This window comes from Balaenoptera acutorostrata, chromosome 13, assembly GCF_949987535.1.
Source record: "Balaenoptera acutorostrata chromosome 13, mBalAcu1.1, whole genome shotgun sequence".
In the NCBI taxonomy this organism is placed as follows: domain Eukaryota; kingdom Metazoa; phylum Chordata; class Mammalia; order Artiodactyla; family Balaenopteridae; genus Balaenoptera; species Balaenoptera acutorostrata.
The window spans coordinates 84,611,882-84,631,701 of NC_080076.1; the positions used below are offsets into that span (position 1 = coordinate 84,611,882).

The following is a 19,820-nucleotide window of genomic DNA, read 5'->3' on the forward strand; positions in this document are numbered from 1 at the left end:
CATCTGCAAAGGCCTGTATTCCAAGCAAGGTCATGTTCTGAGGTTTCAGATGGACATGAATTTGGGGGCAGCCACAATTCATCCCACTGCACCCTCCTAACAGGCAGATCTCCGGTCACGGGCTGCCTGGCTTTTTCTCAGCCATGTCTTCTAACACAGGGGCTCCAGGTCATACAGCTCAAGGGCATATCCTGGCTCTGCCATTTTCTGAGTGTATGACTTTGGACAAGGCACCTTTTTCACCCAGACTCAAAATGATGGCTTCGACCTCAGAGGGGTGTTAGGAATTAAAATGAAATGGTGCATTTAAGGAATTTACCGGTGTGCTGATACAACAAATAATAAACAATCAGCAATAATAGATGTTGCTGCTGTTGTGTCTTGTTTGGGGTACGAGTATTGATTAATAAGCAAATCAGGTCCCTAAAAGTAGGCTGTGGGACGGAACGGGGAAATGGGGACTTAGGGGATATTAGGCCCTGGGAATCAAGAGTCAGCTGACTTTCTTTAAAAGTACCTTTTTCAGTGATTGTTGGATGACCATGAAATAGGGACTTCCCCCTCCTACAGATGGCAGCTTCAGAGTCTGTAAGAATAGACATTCACAAGAACGTTTTCTTCTCCATCAATCGTGGGTCTGTTTTTCTTGTTTTCCCCCCCTTTCCCAGGTAGTAATTTTTCAAATATAATACCTGTCATGTGTAAACTAGAAGTAGGCGATTACCTTTGATGGGTAGCTCCTGCGGTTTTGTTGTTAATGCATTTATTAAATACTTATTGAGCCCCTCCCTGTGACTGGAGGAGGAAGAGCATCTGCCCTCCCAGAGTTCACAGACCAGTGCCGGAGACAGACAACCTTGAGATGTCACAGTGTTTGTTAGTGAGTGGCTTGATGGGGAAGTAGAGGAAGGACCCTCACCCAGTGGGCGGCGGTTAAGGAAGACCTCCCAGGGGAGGTAAAATTGACGTCTGTAAGACTTGAAAGAGAACTAGGGTGAGACAGGTGAGGGAGGGTATTCTAGGCAGGGGGCAGACCGTTTGAAGTCCTGGAAGCGAGAGAGAGCATGGTTTATTCTAGAACCGCAATGCAGTTGGTGTAACTGGAGTGTGACGGAGGCTGGGGAGGAGACCAAGAGAGCTTTGACCTTGTCCTGAAGGCAGCGGTTGGCACTGGGTGAGGGTGGAGGGACTGAAGGTAATGGGAAGAGAGGGAGGATAGGCGAGGGCAGGGACACAGCCAGACCAGCATTGGGGAAAGGTGACCCTGGCCACCACTGGGTGGGGAAAGGGTCAGAGGCAGGAGGCTGAGTGAGGAGGCTGGTGCTGGCGTCCTGGCAAGAGGTGAGAGCGGTAGGAGAGAGTTAGACGGAGAAGAGAAGGTGCAGCATGAGTGGTGTTTAGGAGGTTAGATTGACGGAGAGAGAGGAGCCAAGAATGATCTTTAGTTCTTTTTTTTTTTTTTTTTTTTTTTTTTTTATAAATTTATTTATTTATTTATTTATTTTTGGCTGTGTTGGGTCTTCGTTTCTGTGCGAGGGCTTTCTCTAGTTGCGGCAAGTGGGGGGGCACTCTTCATCGCGGTGCGCGGGCCTCTCACTCTCGTGGCCTCACTTGTTGCGGAGCACAGGCTCCAGACGCGCAGGCCCAGCAGTTGTGGCTCACGGGCCCAGTCGCTCCGCGGCATGTGGGATCCTCCCAGACCAGGGCTCGAACCCGTGTCCCCTGCATTAGCAGGCAGATTCTCAACCACTGCGCCACCAGGGAAGCCCTGATCTTTAGTTCTTGGCTTGAGCAGCAGGGTGGATGTGACACCATGACCTAGGGGAACATGTAAGGAAGAGTGGATTTGGGGGGAAAGATAAGAAATTCGTTCAGTTTGGGTCATAGCAACTAATGACCTGGCAGGATATCAGACAGCAGGCTGGAGACTGATTTGCACCTGAGCAGCATTGAAAACACAGGTGTGTAGAGACCACCGAAGGGAGAGAGTCGCCCTGTGCCAGGACAAGCTCCGGGTTGGGGACTTGAGGACTTCCGGTGGCATGGGGGCAGGGACATGGTACAGGAAGGGAGGCCGGAGATGGGAGAAAAATCAAGAGGCGAGATTGTCAAACAGAACCAAGTCCACAGTGTGAGAGGATACAGTCCAGTCCAGCTGGAACCATAGTTGTGGTCTTTGATACGGAAAGGTGACCCCAGAGAGAGCAATGCCAGGATATATTGGGACAGCAAGGGTTAATGCAGGGGAGATGGAGATGGGGGTGTCCAGTGCCAGGGCCTCCACTGATCTAGATTCTCCGGGTTGCACGTGAAAGAAACAACTCTATCTATATAGCTTCAGCCAGAAAAGGAATCTTTCAGTTCATGTAACTAAATAGTCTGGGGGTTGCAGAGCAGGCAGCGGGGCTAGTAACCAGAGAAACAAGATATCCACGGGTGATGATGAAGTTGGAGGAGTGGAGGTGAGAGTTTTTGTTGTTGAGGAATAATAATACCAGCCGGTGCTTACAGAGGGGCTGCTCCAGGCTAGGCACTGAGGCCAGTGGTCCCCGTAACCCACTGAGTCAGTCCTTCCGTCCCACCCAGGCAAGGTGGGGGGATCCCGAGAGCTGAGAGTCCAGAGTGAGTGGTGAAGTTGCTGAGGCCCACAACGTTTTCATGATCTTTGCCCTTTTCTGGAACTTTTCTGCTTCCGGAATGACAGATTTTTGACTTAAAACCAGAGTTGTTTTGTGCTCTGCTGGGTGCCATAAATATTTTCATCCCAAATTACTGAAAGGTGCTTCTTTACTGGGTGCAAAGTTTCCAAAAAAATGTCCTTTCCTGTATGAAATATAAAATGTGGTTTTTGCAAAGCACCCTGAGGTTCCCACCACGCTGAGAACTAGTACAGGAGGTTTCCATCTGCTAGGTGAGGTGTTTTGAGGGGGGCGGATTATGGCCAGTAGCCACCCAGAGAGATTTAGGACATCTGTGGACATGGCCCTTGGCCAGCTCTGGGAACCCAGCAATTGGAGGGCTGGCGTGGGAGACAGGGCACCAGTGCCCTCAGCCAACAGGCACTTGATGGGCTTCTGCTCTAAGTCAGATGTCACATGATACTCTGGGGACATGGACTCTTGTATATACGTGTTTATATTTTTCCATCAAATTTGGAAATGTTCTTCAGCCATTATTCCTCCAAATATTTTTCCTCTCATCTCCTTTTGGTACTCCAGGTACATGTATATTAGGCCACTTAATATTGTCCCTGAGGCTCTATTCTTCCCCCCACCCCCAGTCTTTTTTCTCTCCATGCTTCCACTGGATAGTTTCAATTTTTTATCTTTTAGTTCACTGAACTTTTCTTCTGCAGCATGTAATCAGCTATTAAGCCCATCCAATGATTTTTCATTTCATATATGTATTTTTCTGTTCTAGAGTATCCATTTGGATCTTTTTTTATAGTTTCCATTTCTCTTTTGAGATTCTCCATTTGTTCCCTCATTAAGTTCAAGTTTTCCTTGAAATCCTTGAATATATTTAGAATAGCTATTTTCAAGTCTCCATTGGCCAATTCCATTATCTCTGTCCCTTTTGAGCTATTAAGCTAATTTTTCTATTGGTTATGGCCACATTTTTTCTGCTTATTTATCTGCCTAGTAATTTTTTATTATATGTTGGACATTATGAATGCTATGTTGTTGAGGGTGTTTCGCTGTCTTCCTCAAAAGAGCACTTTTGAGTTTTGTTCCAACTGGCAGTTAGTTTACTTCGGGATAAGTTTGATCTTTTTAAAAAGCCTTATTTTTAAGCTTAGTTGGGAGAGGTCTAAGGTAGCCCTGACTGGAGGGCTAGATTAGGTCTACTTATAAGGCATGGCTTTTTTGGAATTTCTACTGAATGCTCAGAGTGTTCAACAAGATCTCTCTACTCTAGCTGTTTGGAACTCAGATCTCCTAACCCAGCCCTGTGTAACTGGTAGTTGTTCAGCTCACAGTTCCCCAAGAGTTTTGTTTTTTTTTTTCCCTGAAAGTTATATTTTGCCCTGCCTCATGGAGTCTTGCTCTGCACATGGGAATTTTAGGACTCAGCCAAAGTCCAATTTTTTGAGTTTCTTCTCTGCGCTGCTTCCTTTTCTCTGGTACCTTGACACACAAATTCCTGAGGAAGGAAAGTTCAATAGCCCTGAACTATAATCTTTGTCTCCACAATCCAGAAAGTACTTCCAGGCAGGTGATTGTGGGGCTCATCTCATTTGTTTCTCTTCTCTCAGGGATCACAGTAAATTTCATATATTTTATCCAGTTTTATAGTTTATCTAGTCTTATGGCAGTTGCTTTAACTGGTATAGTTAATTTTATGGCAGTTGCTCTAACTGGTATAGTTGTTTATACCAGTTACTGTATCATGGTCAGAATCAGAAATCCCATTCTTTTGTGTGTTTATGCTCACATTTTACACATTCCGAAAACAATATATAGTAATATTTTGTGGCCATTGACGTAGGAAGAAAACTAGGAGAGTGTGGAATCCCAGATGCCAATGAAGGAAGTTTTTGAAGAAAGGGAGTGATCTACTGTGTTCAGTACTGCTGAGGGGGTACACGTGGATGTCATCAGTGATACACAGAGACGTAGTTCATTCATTTTAACTGTGTATAAAATTCCATCATATGAATAGAGAAAATTCACTTCTCTATCTCCTACCATTTAGGTGAACATTTGCTGTGAACATTCTTGAACATGTTACTGATTTGAGTACATATGGGTGAGTTTCTCTTTGAAGCCCATCTAGGGGTGGGATTACTATATCATTAACTAGTACAGCTTCATCTTGACAAAACAATGCCAGATTGCTTCCAAAAATAGTGGTGCCAGTGTCTGTTCCTGTCTTCAGGGTTCAGGAGACCCCCATTGCTTCACACATTCACCAACATTTGCTATTGTAGACTTAAATTCTTGCCAGCATGAGGAACAAAAAGCTATGTGATTGTTACGTCAATTGACATTTTCCTGAATATTAGTGAAGTTGAGTGTCTTGGCCATCTGGGTTTCCTCTCATGTGACCTGCCTGTTAATATCCAGTACCTAATTTTACATGGAGTTGTATTTTTTTGTTAAGATTTCTTTATATATTCTGGACACTAAAATCTTTGTCTATCAAATACATTGGAAATATTTACTCCCAGTCTGTGGTGTATCTGACTTTGTACAGATGTGTGTGTGAGAAAGAGAGAGTGAGAGAGAAAGGTTTTTAGCTTTGATGAGTTAGGTCTATCCATTTCTTTTGTGTTTTGTGTCTTATTTAAGCAATCCTTCCCAGAACTGAGGTCATAAAGATACTTGTCTGTATTTTGTTCTAAGACTTTTAAAGTTTTTTAAAATACATTTATATAGGTTAATACAACTGAAATTTATTCTGTGTGTGGTGTGAGGTAGGGATTTTTTTTTTCCCTGTTGGGAAAGCCAGATATCCTAACCTCTCCAGTGTTTTCTCACTGACCTGGACTGCCATTGCCATCACATCCAGGTTCCCACAGGGACCTGGGTCTGTTTTGGGCTCTTTTTTCCTGTTATGCTGATCATATTGCCTATTCTTATAAACATACCTGAAAGTTTTCATTATTGAACTTTATAAAAAATTTGATGTCTGGTAGGGTAAGTTGGGCAAAGGAATGGGGGGATATTTACTTTTTTGCTTTGAAGTCATCCGTCTTTAAACAACTGTCCATAATGTATTTAAAACAGCACTGGCTGAACTTAGGAAAAGTCCGCTTGCTGCTCAGACCTTTCCAGGACTGATCTGTGGCACGGAAGGCGGGGAGGGTGGCTTCACTTTTGTGTGAAACTTTAGGTACTTTTGCTTTTGCCTTTGCCCTCTCCCCACCCTGCCAACTCTCACCTCTGGGGTTTTAGGTTGTGATGTCTCTGAACCATGGGCTGCTCTTCCAGTATTTACATGAGGGCCCATGGTGGGTGTTTTGCGACTGGGTGGCAGTACCTCTCCTGTTGGTTACTGCCAACCAGACCACAGTGGCAGGCCTGACAGAATCTGGGGTTTCCTGTTGCCTCACCGGCCCTGAGACCCTGGATTCCAAAAATAAATGCACGAGAAACCACTGTGACCTCATGGTCTGTGCTTGCACGGTGCTCTGAGCACGGGGACTGTCTTCACCCCGTGGCCCGGCCCAGCGGGGGCCCTGCTCCCCCAGAGTGACAGACGGGCCACCTGGGCGCTTCCTCTCTGTCCCCTCCCTTCAGGCAGTCACCCGCAGGGCCAAGGTGGCTCCCGCCGAGAGGATGAGCAAGTTCTTAAAGCACTTCACCGTCGTTGGGGATGACTACCACGCGTGGAACATCAACTACAAGAAGTGGGAGAATGAAGAGGAGGACGAGGAGGAGCAGCCACCGCCCACACCGGCCTCGGGCGAGGAGGGCAGAGCTGCTGATCCTACCACGGCGCCTGCGCCTGCCCCCGTGCCCAGGCCCCGCCTCGACTTCAGGACCACTTTGAGGAAGCTCTTCAGCGCCCACAGGTTTCAGGTAGGTGGGCAGAGGCCCGAGATGCCTGGGGTGGGGCAGAGCCATCAGCAAAGGGTCACGAGGGCAGGGTGGGGGCCCATCTCTGCCACCAGCTTCTTCACTCCACACACATCTACCGAGCACTGACCATGTGCTGGGCAGGTCCCATGTGGTCTGGGGCCAGCTAAGTCCTAATCCAAAAGTCAATTAAAGTTCATCACCTGATGAATGGATAAACAAAATGTGATCTATCTGTCCTCAGCCATAAAAAGGACTGAAGCACTGACACATGCTACAATTTGGATGAACCTTGTCAACGTGATCCTAAGTGGAAGAAGCCAGACACAAAAGGCCACATGTCTTATAATTCCATTTATATGAAAAGTCAGAACACGTAAATCCACAGAGACAGCAGATTGGAGGGAATGGAAGGGGGGGAGTGACTGCTTAATGGATACAGAGTTTCCATTTGCAGGAATGAAAACGTTCCGGAACTAGATAGTGGTGATGGTTGCACAACCTTGTGAATGTGCTTAATGCCTCTGAACTTTATGCCAACTTTAAAATAGTTAAAATGGTAAATTTTATGTTATGCAAAATTTACCACACACACACAAAGGAGACCGGGGAGGGGGGCAGTCTCTTCTTTTGTGAAGTGATGCCAAAAATATCTGCCTTGCTTAACCCACCGCCAGCCTCCAGGTGTGGTTATGGGGAGACCCTGAGAGGGAGATGCAGACTTCAAAGAATAGCAAAGGGAATGGGACTTCTACAGGGTTCATCGTCTGTCCCAACATCTGCCGATTTTGAAGGACAAACGCGGGTGGAGTCTGGCCAGCCCTGTCTGAACCCCACCCCACGTCCCCGATGTGGGCAGGCAGGTGTCTGGAACATGTTCTGAGTCCCAGGAGAAAGCAGGAGGCTCCTTGTCAGCCCAGTCCCTGAACGGAGCCGTTTTGGGGTCCCTGCTGCAGGGATAACTACGAGAATCCAGCCCCTCCCTAGAGCTGATGTCCCCCCTGGAAGCAGAGAGAAGCAGCCCTTGCCTCTCCCGTCACTGACTTTGTTCCATGGTAAAATAGAAAGAAGGAATTATTTTAGTCTTTTTTTTTCCACTCTCGTGTGACTTAGAGAAACAAAGCAGGCAACACAGCACTCCTGACAGCTTAGTGCTTTCCTCTGTGGCTCTGACAGAAGAGAAGACTTCTGGTGTTAAGTTGTTGGTGTTGAACTCCCAAACCCTCAAATTCAGGAGAGAAGGAAGGAGCCAGCTTCCTTCCAGCTGCAAGGGGAGCCCTTGGGAGGTCCCACCTCTCCTGACCGGGCCCCCCAGGGGCACGTGGCTCTGGGGGAAAGCAGAGTAGAGATGTTTATTCATTCACTCAGCAGTCGCTTCTTAGCTTCTACTATGTGCCAGGGGTACAGCAGTGAGCGTGGTGGGCATGTCCCTGCCCTCACTCTTGGAGGATTAATGGTCCGTGAAGAGGTGGGCATTCCAGTAATCAGGCAGATGCTGGAATCAAGTGGAGAGAAGTCCTCTGTAGGGAAACTGAAGGGGGCTCTGAGAGATCTTGGGGGTGGGGGAGACCCGACCTGGGATGTGAGGTGGAGGACGTGTGGCAGAGGAGGTGACATTTCACCTGACACCTCAAGGTTGGGCAGGAGTGAGCTCTGTGGATGGGAGGGGAGGAGCTTCCCAGGCAGAGGGGGCCGTGTTTGCAAAGGGCCGGGGGGAGGAGAGGGTCTTCAGTATTCGAGGATTTGAGAAGGGTCCACGTGGCTTATATGTATCCAGTAGAGGGAGAGGAGGCACCGGAAGGCCATCCGTGGGCAGTGGACAGCCATCGAAGGTTCTGAGTTTGGGGGTGGGGAGGGGTTGACATGAGCAGTTTGTAGAGGCGCCCAGAGTAGAAGCAGGGAGGCCACCTTGGAGTAGGGGTTAAGGGTTTAAGGGTTTGATCTCTGCAGATAGAATCAGCATACAAGAAGATTCTGGAATCCCTTTCTTGGGTGCAGTCTCCACCTATTCCCATGGTTTGAGGTGACCGAGGTGACATGATATATAGTTAACTGTTGTCACTTCTCCCACAGAATGGCACAACCAACCAAGGGAGAGAATTTGGGGTGAGTCAGGCCTCTGTGGAAACCACGGACGGACAGGGTAGCTGGGCTAGGGGAGGATGGCCAGGAAGGCCAGGAGCCTCACTTTTATTACCTGCTCACCGTGGCCGGGCCCTCTGCTGAGCGCTCCTCACCCATTATCTCACACGATGCTCCCCTTGTCACTCAGGGTAGAAAATGTGGCCAACCCCATTATCCCCCGAAGGAAGCTGAAGCTTAGAGTTAACGCTGAGGCTCAGTGGAGTTGAGAGCTGCGCCCAAAGTCCAGGCTAACGGGGGAGCCGGCCCAGGACCGGCTGCCCCACCGGCCGCGCTCTGCGCTACTGCATGCTGAGGCTAGGCACGGCCATTTTCCAGTGACGATTTGGAATTAACCAGCTTCCCTGAATTCTCAACATTTTTCTTTGTGATGTGGCTCAGAACTAGTACTGCCTTGTGAACTGGCAAATTCAGGGCCTTAGGGATTAGTTCATAGAGGCTGCGGTTGGGACCTGGGCTTTATAGTTTGTGACCTTGGCTCTCTCTCTCACTTCTTAAAATTGAGGTGAGATTCACATAAAGTTAATCATTTTAAAGTGAATAATTCAGTGGCATTTATTTAGTACATTCACAATGTTGTCCAACCGTCAGCCACTATCTAGTTCGAGAACATTTCCATCACCCCAAAAAGAGATCTAGTACCCATTAAACAATAACCCCCAATCCCCGATAAACACTAATCTACTTTCTGTCTCTATTGATTTGCCTATTCCGGACATTTCATATAAATGGAATCATAAAATATATGTGGTCTTTTGTGTTGGGCTTCTTTCACTTCGCATATTTTCTAGGTTCATCCACATTGTAGCATGTGTCAGTGCTTTCATTCTTTTTATGGCTGAATATTCAGTCTGTTTTTAATAACTCTGTGCCTTGGTTTTAGACCAGATGAGCTCTTAGATCCCTTTAGGTCTAAAACCCAAAGAGGGAGGGAGGAAAGAAAGAAGGAAAGAAAGACCTCACCTGAGGCTTGAGTCTTTTTTTGGCTGCGTTGGGTCTTCGTTGCTGCGCGCGGGCTTTCTCTAGTTGTGGCGAGCGGGGGCTACTCTTCATTGCAGTGCGCGGGCTTCTCGTTGCGGTGGCTTCTCTTATTGCGGAGCACGGGCTCTAGGCGCGCAGGCTTCAGTAGTTGTGGCACACGGGCTTAGTAGTTGTGGCATGCAGGCTCAGTAGTTGTGGTGCACAGGCTTAGTTGCTCTGTGGCATGTGGCATCTTCCCGGACCAGGGATCAAACCCATGTCCCCTGCATTGGCAGGCGGATTCTTAACCACTGAGCCACCAGGGAAGTCCCTTGAACCTTTACTAAGCTACTGAATTTGGATTTGTCTGAAAACTTCATTACAAAGCACTTTGCCATACAGTTTTCACAATAAACCATGTCATCAAATACTTTAATTACTGAAATAATTACTACAGGTTGAAATGGTCAAAAGGTTTAATAGTCCACTCTTTATAGGCCTGAACTTGTTTAATTTCATCCTGAAACTGTAGAAACTGCCAAGATAATGGCAGATTAATTTTCAGAGGTCAATATCTACCTGAGAGTGTAAGAGGCAAGGCCCTGGGGGAAGTAAGTGATGGTCCAGTATTTCCAAGGGAAGAGAAGGGTCACACAATGTCCTTTGGGGTTCCTCCCATTGCTGCCATTTCCACCACCACCATGTCATCCCCAGGGTCTCCCCAAATGCCATCACCTCCATCCCACCTCTAATGTCCTCACCATCATCACCAACTCCGTCACCATGACTACCCCCACTGCCATCGATAAGACCACCCACTCACTTCACCCTGGTCCTCACCTTCCTCCCCCATCCAGCAGGTCACAAAACCCACCAGATTGTCTTTCCTACAGCAGCTCTTCCCTGTTCTCCAGGAGACGCAGGACTCCCTCCCCCTTCACTCCCAGCGAGCACATAGGAGTTGGGGTGGGTACCTCATGGCTCCAGCCAGAAGCTGTTTCATGGGCACAGTGGACGTCACTCTAACCCAGCTGCCTGGAGGAGGCCATATCTCTGAGGCTGGATGTTTTAAATTTTAAATTGCTTATTGAGCATCTGTTCTGGGCGTACCCTGGCAAGAGCAATCCCCAGAACTAGAAAAATAAACACTTGTAGAAACTTTAGTATTTTTTGCCATCTAGGAATTAGCAGTTTGGTTTGAGAGATGCTGAGAAGCAGTGAATTTACGAGTAAGAGAAAGACCAGTGGTGACCGAGGGTCACTCAGTGAGCCACACGGAGGCTTTAGGAGGACAGGCACTGCCCAGGGCTGGAAGAAGGGGCTCCTGTCGAGAGGAGCTGGCCCCCAGCAGGCTCCCTGCAGGACGCTCGGGCTGTGAGCAGTGGCCTACCATCCTTGGCATCTTTCCCCAGTGGTTTCACTCAGATGTTTCCAGCCCTTAAAGATGAAAGGAGGAGGGTCCCCATTTAGGTCTCATGTTTCTTGCTTCTTCCCTTGGTCCACAGGTTATCATCATCTGCCTGGTCGTTCTGGATGCCCTCCTGGTGCTCGCCGAGCTCGTTCTGGACCTGAAGATCATCCAGCCTGACAAGAACAACTATGCCGCCAGGGTAGTGTGTCCGCAGCCCTTTAATGTGGTTCACTCTGTGGGTGGGCAGAGTGGGGCAGCACCTGCCTTGGAGTAACCAGGCCTTATTTGAGAGTAGTTTGATTGGGTGCTTTCAGTCAAAGAGCAGAGAAAATGTCTTCCTTTCCCAATTATAGATATGAATTTACTACAAGCAGGAAACCTCCTCAAGTCACTTGATGGCTTGAACCTTGAGCTATCCTAGACCACTGAGCTGGAGTTTGTCACTGATTCTCAAACCAGGAGCATGATTCCTCCCCATCCCCCAGAGGAGGACGAGCTGTTTTTCCTCCTGTCCACATTCTGACGTGGTCCCTGTGCTGGAGCCATCTGGGGAGATGTGCCCACCATTTATTCCCCGATTCACAGTTCCTGCCCGAGCCCATCCCAGACATTCACCCAAAGGGCAGTGGACACACTGAAAATGCACTGTGCGGCCCATCACCAGTAACAGGGGAGAAGGCCGGGGGCTTAAAAGCATCTCCCCACACCCTTTGAAAAAAATTCAGTGGACAGTGCAAAAATGTCTTTTCAAATGGTAAAAGAGCAGGCAGAAAATATTAAACCTCCTTCCTACTCATGGCCCCTTTCACCACGGCAGCCGTTAACGTTTTCGTCTGTGCCAACCCAAGTCCTCCCATAGATAGATGATTATCTTTCCTCTCCCTCTGTTGTTTAGTAGAATCAGTAATATTCCTCCTATACTCACTGTCTTGTGCCTTTTTCTTTACTTTTTATTATGAAAAGTGGCAAATACACATTTTGCTGTATTTGCTTTCTTTATATATATATACATATCCACAAACACACCCCACACCCATCTATTTTTGTCTGACCATTAGAAGGCAAGTTAGACATCACGGCACTTCACCCCTAAATACTAAATATCCAAACTGTCCCAAATTTGGTCACTGTGAGCCTCTTCGAGCTGACTGCTCTGTCCTCTTGACATGACTCCATAGCCTTTGAGCGTTTCCTTGCTTTCTGGCCCCGGATGATGTCCCAGGTCATTCGAACTTCCCCTGCCCCAGAATGGAAAAGGTTACTTTAGTGAAGGCTAGTATTTATAAATCAAGATCTGGGAACTCTCTTCACTTACCATCTTACCATCATTTCTAGTAGATACATACACATCAGCCTTGGTCTTTTGAACAATTGCGTAATGCTCCACGTGGAGGTACCATAATGCATTTAACAAGTGCCCTAGTCTAGCGGACATTTCTGTTGTTCTCCAGACAATGTAGAAAATCTTCTGTTCTGCAAATGATGTGCAGTAAATATCCTTACTGTCTTTGTGCACACGTGAGCTTTGCAGGGCCAAAGGGCATGGTGAATGTTTTCAACTGCCATTGCCCCACTGCCCTTCAGAGAGCAACGTGTGTGCTGTTCCCAGCCACAGTCCGGCCCGACAGCAGCACCCGGTGCTGGCAGGAATTTGGGATTGGTCAAATGAATGGATTCTCTCGGTGGCTGGGCAGGTGCATTCAAGGCCAGCTCGTCCGTGTGACCTGCCCCAGCCCATGACAGCCTGAGTCTACTCTCACTGTGTCTCCTTGTCCCCTTCAGGTGTTCCACTACATGAGCATTGCCATCTTGACCTTTTTTATGATGGAGATTTTCTTTAAAATATTTGTCTTCCGCTTGGAGTTCTTTCACCACAAGTTTGAAATCCTGGACGCCATCGTCGTGGTGGTTTCCTTCGTCCTCGACGTTGTCCTCCTTTTCCGGGAGCATGAGTTTGAGGCTCTAGGGCTGCTGATTCTGCTCCGCCTGTGGCGGGTGGCCCGGATCATCAACGGTATGTCCCCTGCGCTCCTGGGCTGGGGTGGGGGGGAACGGGGGATGGGACAGTGGGTGGAGCCTGGAAGGGGCGCAGAGGCCCTGGTCCTCCTCCTGGCAACCAAGAGAAACATGAAGTGGTCTGATTTGGTGTCCCACTGCCACCTTTGTGGCTACAAACTGACACCAGGACATGTGCTCTGAGAGGAAGTGCCTTTCTCCTTCAGACTCTCATTTCTATGATTACTGAAAGATGTTTATGGAAAGGGTTAGACTAATCCCTGATCAATCCCTGCCGGCTTGGTTCCCAAAGCACCTTTGTTTTTCATTTGGTGTTTCCTGGGAGTCTTCTACCAAACCCCATCCCACTTTGGGAGGGGCACCATCCAGAAGGGGAGCAAGGAAGCTGAGAAAGGCTGTACACTAGACTCTGCCCCCTTTGAGAAAGTCACAACACGAGTTAGCATGATGAAGGCTCTGAGAACTGTAATTGTTTTCCAAGTTGACCAGTTCAACACTTTGGGAGGAAATAACACCTATGAGCGTGCTGTAGACTCTGGCTCTGGAGGACACACTTGGGGAAATACCGCTTTACCGTATTTCAGGTACAGATCCTCTTCCTCACACACTCTCTGTTGGTGCAGGGAGCCTCTGTTTCAGAGAAGCCGTTTGTGCTGTGACTTTATGTGGACCTAGTGACTGGTTAGCGGCTCAGCCATCAGCAAACTAGTCAGAGTTGATCAAATGCCTGTCCTCGGACTTGCCGCATCAGAATCACCCTCAACACTTTAAGTGGAGAGTCTGGTGCGGAGCCCAGAGGGAGGTGTCTGTCTGTGAAGCACCCCCAGGTGATTGGGTGTCCAGCAGGGTTGGGAATCCCTAGACTAGCGCCCAACACGACGGGCTGTGGGTCGTTGTCAGGAGACTGAGTGAGCGACAGTGCAGCCTGTTGGAAGCAGGCCCATCCCCTGCTGGGCACAGTGAGCCCCATCGCGCCTCCCGGGCTCTGCGGCCGCCTGCTGTGGTGCCACCCGGCCGGGGAAGGAGCTGTGCCAGTGACTCTGTCGGGCATGTGGGCGGCCAGTTCAGATCGAGTGAATAAAGTAAAGCCTATTAAGAACCTTTATTTGGGTTCTGTCAAAGGAAATACTGGAGGCTTTTCAGATAATATTTTAGATGCTTATGTCGATTTTTTCATCTAATCTAACAGAAAAATACTCTGTGCAAAGGTTATGTGAGGTAGATAGACCATGACTGATTATAAATGACTCATGAAGCAGTTACTACCCAGTAATCTCACATCACACTGTTGTGAGATTTGTTCATTTTCTTTGTCTAAATGGCAGCGAGGCATAGGACTGGCTATTGCCCGTTATTACATTGCTATCAAATTTAGTAGTGTGACTGAAGCAACACAAGGCTAAACCGGATTCAGTGAGACAACCAGGAACACTGTGGACCAGGGACAGCTACTCCCAGGCCTTGTGGGCGCCACACGTGTCGGGGAAGGTCTGGACTCAGTCACTCACACTTGGAAAGGGGCGGAGCGGCCTCACTGCAGCCCAGGCTTTGAGGCCGTGTCCACAGTGTGGTGTGGGCATTTGGGAGCCCCCCCAGCCCCGAAGCCAAGATGCGGGTCATTGCCTGACAACTAAACTGGCCACAGCTCTGGAGGCAGAAAGTTGGCAAAGTGACAGTCCCAACCCCAAGCTTGAGCATTTCCAGGCTTGCACTTAGTGCCTTTTGAACAACTGCTGCTAAGTAGCAAGACTGTTGTGAACTGCCCCCTGCTAAGGAGCTTAACCTTCATCTGGTCAGTGATTATTTTTAAGGATTTCTCACACTGGACAAGCCAAAGAAGTATTTCACAGCTGGGTACTGAGTAGCTCAGAAATGAAAAATCTGACCCTCCTAGTTCTGATGCCTTTAAGCCATGATGACGTTTTACTTGTCACCACTCTTCCCAGCTATACATTTGTAAGGAATACAGGTTTTTTCCCAAGGGGCTAAATTAGAGATCAGTATCACGGAGACCCTCGCAATTATTTTTCAGGGATAATTATCTCGGTTAAGACACGTTCTGAACGGCAACTACTAAGGTTAAAACAGATAAATATACAACTGGCCACCAAGATCCAACACCTTGAATTCAGCTGCTCTGAGAAGGTAAGAAGGTGTTTGGGAAAACGCCCTCTGTCTACACAGATCGTTCCCTCCCTCCAGCCCTGAGCTTCTCCAGGCCAGGCCTCTGCTCACTCAGTGCCCTTAGCCCGGAGCCCACTTCCCTCGGTCAGGCCTTCCTTGTCCTTTCGGATTCAGTTTAGGCGTTGCCTCCTTCCCTGCAGCTTCGCCAGGTCTCTCTCCTCACTGCCATCGCCACTGGGCCCCGGCTGACTGACTGCACGAGGAGTATGGCTTTCATTCAGCTCTGCGTCCCTGTGCGTGTCTGGGGCTCACTGTGTGACTGCCACATCCCTGGTGAGGCTCAGAAGGTAAATTCAGTTACTTGTCTACTTTTTGTAATAACAGGAACAAGAAATTGAAAGACTTAACAAGCTACTGAGACAGAATGGGCTTCTTGGTGAGGTGAACTAGAGGCATACCTGCTCCACCCCAGAGGGAAGACCTGCCTCACGGGCTTGTGACGAGGAAGACAGCCGCCCCTCCTGGGGCCATGTTGGGGAGAGGTTTGCTTTGATGGCTTTGCCTCACTGCTGCCAGCTCAGATTCTGGGGGACACAGTCTTTCAGAGGCTCTATTTCTTCCTTGGTGTGACTGAGAACGTCCCATCCCATTCCCACCCCACACTGTGTAACAAATGTATCATAAACTATATTTTTCTCATGCTGAACACTTTACTCTTGCTTGAAAATGAACAACAAGCTGGACAATTACTAGCTGTATATAAAACTTAATCTCATCAAATGTACAGTTTTCACATTTCACATGTATATTAAGGAACCAGTGCATCCTTTCATATGACCACTCTGAAAGACAAAAGAGAAAAAAGAGAGCTACCTTAGCTATCAGCACATTCTAGAAAAGTCTTTTCTGTTTCCAAGCTGTTCTAAACAGCTAATCACAATTTCCCCCAAGGAGCTTGTTCTCAAGTACCCAGCCCCTCCTCTGCATCCTCCAGCTTTTAGCTGGCTCCACCTAGTTCTGCCCCCTGACAACATTTTTCTCAATTACTGTACAATTAATGTATAAAATAAACTCTCTCCTTCCCGCGGGCCCTCCTACTGTATTCTTTCTAGGTTCAACTGCTTGGAATCACTCTGTGGCATCCTATACCGGCCCACTAGCTGGAGAGCAAGCTAGCTCCAGTGCCTGGTACAAAAGTAGCAATTAGACCCAAGACTCCACTGTAATTAACATGACATTTGGGGGAAGATCCCCTCCTGAGGCCTTGTACTCTACTTGCATGATTTTATACAACTTGCTATTTTTGTACTCATTTTAACGGGACCTGAAAAGAAAGCCTGAACTAAAAATAATATTTTAAAAAATAACTCACATTAAAGCAGGGGATGAATAAACTGGATAAACCCTCAACGCCTGCACTACTTCAAGGTCTGTTCTCTTTACGTTCTTCCCAAAGGTGCAACTTGGCTTCCGCATATGACCTATGTGTTGAGAGTACTGGAAATGGCCAAGCCAGACCCCTTCTAAAGTCAGAGCAAGTAGAATGAAATTCCCAAAGGGAGAAAAGAGAGGAGGGAAGTGAGTGGAGAGGGGAAGTGTGTTGGCTTGGGGGCAACCTCAAGGGTTATACGTATAATAAAGTGGGATGTCTCCGAGGGACCCTGGGCCCCACACGTGCTTGATTAGACAGGTGTGGTGTAGTTTCCCTATTTAATGACTTACGTCAAACAAATGGGAAGAAGAAGTTAAAGGGCAGCCTAGCATTGATGGTTGGCCGAGCTCTGAAGCCTGCCTCTGCAGGTGCAGACACATCTACAAAAGTAACCGCAGTGGAAATAAGAATTGTCCTTTTATTTCCTGAGTTGGTCTGTAATAAAAAAAAAATCAGAGTGATGCAAGCCCTGCCCTCCAGTGTGTTCACCAGGATAACAAAGATAGGACAGCTTTCATTTCCTTCCTCACCCGACCACTGTTGGTTCATGAATCTGGTAGGTACGTGGAGGGCTAATCAGCCATTAACTCAGAGGAGAGATTCAGTTTTCACTCAGGTTGTCCTAACACATTGATGCCATTCACAACTCAAGACAAGAGTTTTAAAGATTAAATCTAAACAAGAATGTTAATGTGAATAAAACCACTGTGTTCAGAGGAGTTTTTTTCCTCCAAGTAAAAGATAATGACTGCTAAATTGTTTTAAGAATCCAGATTGTTTAAATTTTAATTATCTTTTTTACAAAATAAATTTCACCTATCACAGTTGAGTTTTGTCTGGACTCGTGTCTTAACCTATACCTTTAAAATTAGGCCTACCTCAGGAAACGAGGATGAAATCAGATTTGCAGTAACATTGACGATTTTAGCCTGTGGGTTCAATAAGGATCCATATTTAGTCCACTTCACTTCTATAGCCAAAGCCACTGGGAGCTGGCAAGAATCCTGCAAAACAAAATGCCATTAATCAATCTGAGTATTAAACAACCTCAAGTCAAACTTAATCTGCAGTTCAGAGTTTTAATTATAAAATGTTTCACATATTACAAAATGTTCTGAACAAGAGGATGAATAGACTCTAGAAGTTCAGATAAAAACAGCTTAGAAAAAGCACATATTTTAAAGTACTCAATGCTCCAAAAATATTTTAACACCTAAAGCATAATTTTTCCATCCCTTCCCATCTCTAAAGAGGCCAGCATTACCTGGCAGCTGTGGTAACCCCAATACCCAACTGTGGAACCTCCAGGGCCTTAACAGCTCTAACTGCACCTGCCTGTTTACATCTACCTCAGAGATACTTCAGGAGAGAAGTTGGCACAGGGGGAGGGGGGAGAGCGAGAACGGTATTATTAACAGACAGAAATTAAACCTGACTGCATATCATGTTAAAATGCACTTAGAGGAAATTTAAGTGCCTCCTTTTCACTTATCTGATATCATCAGTTGGCAATTAAGATGCTACATCGGGGTATACAGGCGGCGTCTAGAGCTGTCAAAGACGTTAACTCTCCCTCTGCACCGAGAGCACTGGTGCCACAATGAAGCTGCCCGAGTTCAGGCCAGACACTGGGACCTGGGCCTGAGGCCTCTGCCCAGGACCCCTGTTTGCTCAGCCCCAAGGGGAAAATGGGCGAGGGGGCCTTCCAGACCTCTTTCCTGCCTTTACAGTCTCGTCAGTTGGCAAATGTAATAATGTTGAAGCTGCACAACGGGGAGATGGAGTTCCACTGGAGTATTCTACTTTTGTGTATGTATGAAATTTTTCCACAATAAAAAGTTTTTAAAAATACATCTCTTTAGGGCATGAAAAGCTAGCAGGCCTGCTAAATTTGGTGCCTGCCAAAAAGGCACGGGTGGAATTCCTTGGCTTAGAACTGCCTTTTAAGAAATTTGCAAGCTGAAAAATCCTTGAGAATATCCTGTTATTAGGAGAAGATGCAACACGCAGCTGGTATCAACTGAGCTTAGCAGATGCTCTCGTGCCGGCTCTGCCTAGAAGGCTGGTACAAAACCCGTTCCAGGCCCTCTGAGCTCCCCGACCAGCACAGACCCCAGCAGTGCTACTGTCTGCACTGCTGCCCCTCTCCCCTCAACCTATGTCTTCCCTTCTGAGGGATAAGTAATTGGATGTCTTAACCATCTCTGAGAAACCAGAAGCAATTTGCCTGGTTCACTGAGGCAGCAGAGCTGAGCCAAGACTTAGCTGAGGGCTTCCCTGGTGGCGCAGTGGTTAAGAATCCGCCTGCCAATGCAGGGGGCACAGGTTCGAGCCCTGGTCCGGGAAGATCCCACATGCCACAGAGCAACTAAGTCCGTGAGCCACAACTACTGAGCCTGCGCTCTAGAGCCCGCGAGCCACAACTACTGAGCCCACGCGCCACAACTACTGAAGCCCGTGCACCTAGAGCCCGTGCTCTGCAACAAGAGAAGCCACCGCAATGAGAAGCCCGTGCACCAAAACAAAGAGTAGTCCCTACTCGCCGCAACTAGAGAAAGCCCGCGTGCAGCGACGAAGACCCAATGCAGCCAAAAATAAATAAAATAAAATAAAATAAATTTATTTAAAAAAAAAAAAAAAAGACTTAGCTGAACAGCAGGGACTGAGTAACCACGGGTCCCTGCTGGGGAACTCGGTGGGGAGGGCGGGATCGGAGCTAGTCCTCACCCCCATTATCCCCATGCTATAAATGTGCTAAGCAGGTAATGAGAGGCCTGAAGAAACTGTGACAAGAAAAAGCCAGGCAATTAAAGGATAAGATGGGGAGCACGCCTGCAGTGACGGGGGCTGGCCCACACTCTGACTGCTGAGACAAAAGAAAAAGGTGGGCAGAAGAACCACACGTGATCCAGAACCTATTTGGAGGATGTCAACTTCCATTAAACTCTTCTGGGAACTTTAGAATTGAAAGCTCTGACATGTGGACTGCTTTTATAGACCAGGGAACAATGGATGGGACAGCTGTGCGGACGGAAGTCTTGTTGAAACAGTCCTGACATTTACCAATCATATCATGATGCCTAGAGAAGGCCTTACATAACACCAACAAGGAATAGGATGGTGACTGGCAGTGGTTTCCATTTATGGAGTCACCACTAGGCACCATGAATGGTACCTCATTTAACTCTCAACAAGCCCATGAGGTCAGTAATAT

At 47.6% G+C, this 19,820-nt stretch overlaps 2 protein-coding genes across 20 annotated transcripts in view; one reads left to right on the forward strand and one right to left on the reverse strand.

Annotated features, from left to right (window-relative positions):
- HVCN1 (hydrogen voltage gated channel 1) overlaps positions 1–17,430 on the forward strand; it is a 30,486-nt gene extending 13,056 nt beyond the window's left edge. For 12 of the 14 annotated variants that reach the window (XM_007189507.2, XM_057526818.1, XM_057526823.1 and 9 more), the window contains 5 exons: positions 6,243–6,524; positions 11,129–11,233; positions 12,817–13,048; positions 15,083–15,195; positions 15,559–17,430. In XM_007189507.2, coding sequence (XP_007189569.1) covers positions 6,243–6,524; positions 11,129–11,233; positions 12,817–13,048; positions 15,083–15,195; positions 15,559–15,624 — 798 coding nt within the window. In that variant the 3' untranslated portion in view covers positions 15,625–17,430. Of the gene's footprint in view, positions 1–4,695; positions 4,750–6,242; positions 6,525–11,128; positions 11,234–12,816; positions 13,049–15,082; positions 15,196–15,558 lie in introns of all 14 variants that reach the window. The other 2 variants (XM_057526825.1, XM_057526828.1) reach the window with 1 other exon arrangement.
- TCTN1 (tectonic family member 1) overlaps positions 15,877–19,820 on the reverse strand; it is a 28,382-nt gene continuing 24,438 nt past the window's right edge. For 4 of the 6 annotated variants that reach the window (XM_057526816.1, XM_007189501.3, XM_007189503.3 and 1 more), the window contains 2 exons: positions 17,485–17,610; positions 16,898–17,041 (listed from right to left, as the gene is read on the reverse strand). In XM_057526816.1, the coding sequence (XP_057382799.1) occupies positions 16,898–17,041; positions 17,485–17,610 (270 nt within the window). Of the gene's footprint in view, positions 16,017–16,896; positions 17,042–17,484; positions 17,611–19,820 lie in introns of those variants that run through there. The other 2 variants (XM_007189500.3, XM_057526815.1) reach the window with 2 other exon arrangements.